Genomic DNA, 7,210 nt, shown 5'->3' on the forward strand with positions numbered 1-7,210 from the left:
CAAAAATAAACAAGACATGTCACTGAACTGTGTAAAGAAAAGTGTCCCAGTTTTGTAGCCTTTTTTACTTTACTTGCCTATATTAAACATTTAATGTTTTCAGAATTGTGCAAAAAAAAGAAAAAAAATATCAAGTGTCCCATTTCACTTGTTATATTTCCACATTTTAGTGTTCTTCAGTTATTTTGTTTTCATTCAGTGTGAGAAATCCAGTCTCTGTTGAGCTTTAACAAGTCCATCAAAGTCAGGTTGCATGTCTGAGGTGGAGATGCGAAGCACAGCTGCCAGATGTTCATCAGTGAGAGAGGATCTGTACCTGGGCCCTCATGCATCAACGTGGACTTTGAACTTGACCTACTTCCACACGTAAGCACGGAATGTAGAACTAGCGCACGCACAGGGAAGTCGGCATTCATCACACGTGCGTACGCAGGCTCTATGGTCCTCCGTGTTGATGAATAGCACTTTGTTCTACCGTCAATGCTCGTGCATGATTATCCATATATGGTCATGAAAATGAGGAAACACCCCCCATGGGATGTGAAATAATGGACCGACCCGAGCGGGACTCCGAGAAACTCCACGGAGAATTCACTGCTGTCGAACCAAGAAGACACTATCGCGTATTATGATTTATGGGATAAATAAAAGGCGGACTTGTAAACGGTGATGTCAGATATCAACGGCTCCCTAAAACCATTGCTGCAATTCTGCCTGGACAGCTCAAAATACTAATAAAGACCGTTCGTTGACCACTGTTTGGCGTTGGTTGTGTCTGTGTGTCATTATAACCGTGCTGTATGAATGCCTTTATTAGTTGTGTTCGATTGGCTATATGATTTTTAGAGGCATCTATTTTGTTGTCGGCTAATAAAGACCGCGCTGGAATATGACTGCCTTTTCCCGTGTTGTTTGATTAATACCCACGGATTAAAGTTCTCCTCAATCCTATTCCAAATCGCGATGGATCTCCCGTCAATCTTCTACCTGCTGCATATGATTTCTAGAGGCATACTACAATCTATTTTGATGTCAGTATTGGGTAGCCTATATAAACAATATAATACGAGAGCATGTACAAGAACAATGAATCTCACTGCATGTTGTATCCTGCCTTTCAATACATGAACTTGAATTCCATCATATACATAGTCTGTCCACTATAGTGTCATTGCAATGCGTTTTCTATTCTTTCTTATACAGTAAAAAGGGGGAAGAACACTATATTCATATGACTTGTATTCTGCTTACAGCTTCGAAGTTCCACTTGTTTCGTTTAACGTAAAGCCTTTTAAATATAATCAAAACGTTCCCGTGTTTCTGCGGTCTGCGCAGAATAATAACGAGTTGAGCTTTATGATTTATGATGAATTGAAAATGGGGGACCCTGATGTAAACAAGACGAAAGTTGGTCTGCATCCCCAATCAACAATTGTATGTACTGAGCTGTACTGTACTGTACCCATTCTGCAATCTGTTAATAAACTTTTCAATCAATCAATCAATCAATCAAGCTACGCGGAGCGCAGTCAGTCAGTAGCCTACACCCCGTATATTCCGATAACGCTATATAAACCATGCTGCATTCATTCTGAGAGAAAGATCTATTATTCCAAATGCTATTTATAGGGTTTTGACCATAATTACACTACTGTTGCTATTTTACAATGAACTATAATGAACTACGGTTCGTACAGAACGTGCCAGTGTTATTATGCACAGAAGCTCATTTCCTTGTTGTAATAATATTCTACCACTGGGCGCTAGGTACGCCAGGTCTGAAATGTGCGTAGATGTAAGCACGAAGTCAAGTTCAAGTTCAAATTGATGAATCCCACTCTTTGCTTAGAAATGATCGTACGCACAGGGTAAGCACAGATCTGTGCGTAGAACACGTTGATGCATGAGGACCCAGGGACTTGGTAAACATCATGACTGAGAATGTCTGAGAACCAACATCTTCTGAGCATGTCTCTTTGAGAGCAGAGTAGAACTCTAGCAGTGATGCTGACTTAAAGTGCTCTTTCAGTAGTGAATCAGACTGCAGGTCAATGAGTTCAAGCTGAACAACTATCAACACTGCAGGTAAAGGGAGAGGAAACCAGCTGCATTTCATCCTCAACCTTTTTGAAATCTTGAAAACACCTTGAAAATTCATCATGCAGTGCTCCCAACATGGATGAGTACCTGTGCCGGTGATCAGCTGATGGTTTGACTTCTTTCAGGGTTTTCATGTGTTTGAGATTGTTGCTGCCTAGTTGCCTTGAAATTAATTGCAACTTTGTCATGAAGGCTTGCCTTTCACATGGCTATGCATTTCATGAGCAAAAATGCCCTTGCCCTGCAGTTGTGTGTTCAGTAGGGATGGGTACCGTTCACATTTGAACCGATACGGTACCGGTACCTGTGAATCGATACCGGTACCCAACGGTACCTTTTTTCTGCACTTTAGTCTCTAAAAATGTAATCTACCTACCTCAGTTGTGAAAAAAAAAATCCAAACTTCAAATAACCACACTTTCGACCGTTTTCGGCTTGCCCCGACTGCTTTGTTGTTGAATCAAGTCAAATCCTAGGTAAACGTATATTGTGCGTGTGAACGTTGACATGGAAAGAAAAAAGTTAAAAAAAAAAAAAAAATTATATTATCATGTAATCTTCGCGGGCCGGTCAGAATCATCCCGCGGGCCGGATACAATGCCCAGGTCTGGTCTAGCCTTTGTAATGGTCTCTGAAAGAGCCACTCACTCCCTGCTCCTGAAAGAGCCACTCACTCCCTGCTCCTGAAAGAGCCCACTCGCGCCCTGCTTCTCCTATACAGTTCCAACAGGCTCATTCAGCAGCTATTCACAGCTTGTATCGGAAGCACGTGAACTGGTATTGAACCTCACCGTTGGCAGACACGTCCACAGGATGGCAGCGTAGCCTCTTCCAACAGAGCTGCTCCGAGCCCCACAGGAGAGCGCTGTGGGCGTGTAATTATTCATTATTGTGTTGCACTACAATGGTGGCCACTGAAGAGCTCTCCAGAGGCTGCAGGACTTCCCAAGCAGAACCCCTCAGGGATGGATCAATCTGTGAAGCACATACTGTGTATATTCAACAAAGCTCACGGGCCACTTTGGAACCCGGGACATTGATCACGCAGCCTGTTGCTCAGCTCGCGGTGCCACCAGGACGCCCGTGTGTAACGGCTAGGGCTGTCACTTTAACAAAAAAATCGAATTCGATATTTGTTGCAGAATTGTAGACGAGTTCGAATTCGAATTTAAGTATCAACAAATGTCTTTAAAATTGCAAGACTAAAAATAACCATGACCAGTAATTATTTGGAATACGTGTAGAGGTCAGCTACGTAATGGTGGACCGACTCCACCCCCCCCCCCCCCCCCCCCCCCCCCCCCCGCTGTTGTCGTTGACGAAAAACTATCCGCCGGAGCATCACGCTCTCTGTGGAGCAGAGAAATGTCCAGACTCCAGACAGCAGCGTGATGCCCGACGGCTATTATGAACGTGTCGAAAGATTCCAGCCAGTGAATCCACAGAATTGGTGGCTCGCCGGGCAGGGCGAGGAGCGGAGAGAGATGTGAGAGTAAAGAATCCATAATCCCCGTCACCAATATTGTGTATAATATAACTCACCGGACCACGGCGTAGCGGTAGACGTTCAAACACTCGCGCCAACTGCCGGCAACAACAACACTATGTGGCAGCATGTTGCAAAACCTACCGTGCCGTATTTTCTTTTTGATTCACTTTTTTCTCCTTATTTTTCTATTTTTCTCCCATCCCAATTTTGTGATTCCAATTCTCCCCTCCCCTGTCTTGAACGTTGCTAGACTATGCCTCCCACTGGTCGGCTGTAATGAGGACAGAAGCCTTGCATCACGTGTCCCCTCCCCTCCGGTACACGAGGAGGCAGCCTGTCGCATCTTTTCACCAGACAGCGCGATCTCTCAGTGGCGAGGAGTAACGCGTGGGAGGCTCACGCTGCCCCCGATACTTCCTGTTTCTGCTGTACAGGTGTCACCCAACCGACCTGTAGGAGTCGCTGTCCACAACGTCCAATCCCCACCCACCGGCTTTCCCACCCTCTAACATTGCCAATTGTGTTAGTATGACGACCAGCCAAGCTGGTAGCAACGCAGAGAGCTGGGCTCGATACCAGCATCCCCTGTGTTAGTGGCGAGCGCCTTGCCCACTGCGCCACTCAGCCGCCTCCTACCGTGCCATCTTAAAGGCACAGTCAGTTTTAATTTTGTTCAAATTCACATTTCTCCGTTCATGTTCGAATCTGGTGTTTTTATGTCAATTCAAAATTGAATTCGATATTGGATTATAATGTGACAGCCATCCGTGCCCCCCCCCCCCCCCCCCCCCCCCCCCCCCCCCCCCCCCGCTGTGTCCAGGTGCTGGAGCTAGTGACGGACGTACGCGGGAAGATCCCGGCGCTGGTGGACTACGAGCTTCAGGACGAGCCCTCGCCTCTCAATGTGGTGCTTCTGCAAGAGATTCAGAGATACAACACCCTGCTGCACTCCATCAAGTACGACCTGGGAGAGAGAGAGAGAGAGAGAGAGGAGAGAGAGAGAGAGAGGAGAGAGAGAGAGAGAGAGAGAGAGAGAGGGAGGACAGAGAGAGAGAGAGAGAGAGAGAGAGAGAGAGAGAGAGAGAGAGAAGGGAGGACTGGGGAGAGGAGGTGGGGAAGCTGAGAGAGGGTTGAAGTCCTTCGTTTGATTAAATCGGCATCAAGGTCATCCTTAATTTCTGACTGTTGGAGCTCAAAACACAACAACAACAACAACAACAACAACAACAACACAGACTACAGAATGTCAACACAGCTGTTATGACACCGGTCTGCCAGTTGAGGCGCTACAGGGGGAGGTGCTAAACTCTGTAGTTGCAAAGACATGCACACATAAACACATTTTGTTGCTATTATCACAGACTGTTATCTCTACCTTGTTGCTATATTCACCTTGTCAGCATTATGGTTTCACTGTCAGTAAGAAAACTACAGTAGCTGCTCCAGGACTCAGTGTACAGTATGATAACAAACTACAGTAGCTGCTCCAGGCCTCAGTGTACAGTATGATAACAAACTACAGTAGCTGCTCCAGGCCTCAGTGTTCAGTGTGATAACAACCTACAGTAGCTCTGTTTTGTTTTATGCTGCTGGAGTATGGGGTTTTGATGATGCTCCTGAATGTAATGCGATCCAGAACCGGGCCATAAGATACTTTTTAGGAGTCCATAAATACACACCAAAAGGGGCTATAGAAGGGGACATGGGGTGGGATTCTTGCTTGGTCAAGCAAAAGGGTGAAATGGTGAGGTTATGGAACCGCCTGGTCCAGCTGCCAAATGGCAGGGTGACTAAAAAGATTTTTAATTGGGACAGAGCACACGGTCATCCTTGGTCAAGAGAGATGTCTATGATTTTTTCTTCTACTGACTTGAGTATGATTTTTATGAACAATTTGCAGTGTAAGGTTCACATAATTAAACAAAATTATCAACAATCCATCAGGATAAGTGGAAGGTGGAGATTTTGAAAAAACCTAAACTTAGAAAATATATTGCAATTAAAAATGAGTATTTTACTGAACCTTATGTAATGTTAAACTTAAAGAGAAGACGGAGGTCTCTGTGTGCCCAGTTGAGGTCTGGCACCCTGCCATTGGCTGTGGAAGTGGGTAGATTCCAGGGTAAACCTGAGGAGGAGCGGCTGTGTGTTCTGTGTGATCTGGGAGTGGTGGAGGATGAATATCATTTTGTTTTTTATTGCCCTTTGTACACCACTTTGAGGAGGGCTTTATTTGAAAAATTCAAATTGCAAACCCAGATTTGTTTTGGCAGTCTGAGAGCTGTATGTTGAGTTGTTTTTTTGTGGAGGACATCTTCGGTTTTGCAGGATTTTTGGAGAAGGCATGGCACCTGAGACAAAACACACTGTATCCTATATAATTGTATTTGAATTCACCTTGTTTTTCTGTTTTTCTGTTTATTTACATTGAGTACAGCTTGTGTTATATTACGTTTTATTGTATTTTCTTGTATTTTCTTTTTTTATGGCTATCTTGGTCTATGTCATTTAGTAAGTAATTGGTAAAGTATATTATTATATACTTATTGTTATGTGTCTTGTAAGCCCATATGGGCTGGGCATACATCTGTATGTAAGACACGAAAATAAAAAATATCAAATCAAATCAAATCAAAGCTCATCCAGGCCTCATGTCTTCTCCTCTCCTCTCCTCTCCTCTCCTCTCCTCTCCTCTCCTCTCCTCTCCTCTCCTCTCCTCTCCTCTCCTCTCCTCTCATGTCTTCTCCTCTCCTCGCCTCTCCTCTCATGTATTCTCCTCTGCTCTGCTCTCCTCTCCTCTCATGTCTTCTCCTCTCCTCTCCTCTCCTCTCATCTCCTCTCCTCTCCTCTCCTCTCCTCTCCTCTCCTCTCCTCTCCTCTCCTCTCCTCTCATGTCTTCTCCTCTCATGTCTTCTCCTCTCCTCTCCTCTCATATCCTATCCTCTCCTCTCCGTTCCTCTCCTCTCATGTCTTCTCCTCTCCTCTCCTCTCCTCTCCTCTGCTCTCCTCTCCTCTCATGTATTCTCCTCTCCTCTCCTCTCCTCTCCTCTCCTCTCCTCTCCTCTCCTCTCCTCTCCTCTCCTCTCCTCTCCTCTCCTCTCATGTCTTCTCCTCTCCTCGCCTCTCCTCTCATGTATTCTCCTCTGCTCTGCTCTCCTCTCCTCTCATGTCTTCTCCTCTCCTCTCCTCTCCTCTCATCTCCTCTCCTCTCCTCTCCTCTCCTCTCCTCTCCTCTCCTCTCCTCTCCTCTCCTCTCCTCTCATGTCTTCTCCTCTCATGTCTTCTCCTCTCCTCTCCTCTCATATCCTATCCTCTCCTCTCCGTTCCTCTCCTCTCATGTCTTCTCCTCTCCTCTCCTCTCCTCTCCTCTGCTCTCCTCTCCTCTCATGTATTCTCCTCTCCTCTCCTCTCCTCTCCTCTCCTCCTCTCCTCTCCTCTCCTCTCCTCTCCTCTCCTCTCCTCTCCTCTCCTCTCCTCTCCTCTCCTCTCCTCTCATGTCTTCTCCTCTCCTCTCTTCTCATGTCTTCTCCTCTCCTCTCCTCTCCTCTCATGTCTTCTCCTCTCCTCTCCTCTCCTCTCCTCTCCTCTCCTCTCCTCTCCTCTCCTCTCCTCTCCTCTCCT

General features: G+C 45.9%; 1 protein-coding gene across 1 annotated transcript in view; it reads left to right on the forward strand.

Moving 5' to 3' along the window:
• Nucleotides 1–7,210, forward strand: part of dnah2 (dynein, axonemal, heavy chain 2) — a gene marked incomplete at both ends in the record, with an annotated part of 509,699 nt that overhangs the window by 450,280 nt on the left and 52,209 nt on the right. The window contains 1 exon segment of the mRNA XM_084326360.1: nt 4,410–4,546. Within this exon segment, the coding sequence (XP_084182486.1) occupies nt 4,410–4,546 (137 nt within the window).

This window comes from Notolepis coatsorum, assembly GCF_963971535.1.
Source record: "Notolepis coatsorum genome assembly, chromosome: 1".
NCBI classification, from domain to species: domain Eukaryota; kingdom Metazoa; phylum Chordata; class Actinopteri; order Aulopiformes; family Paralepididae; genus Notolepis; species Notolepis coatsorum.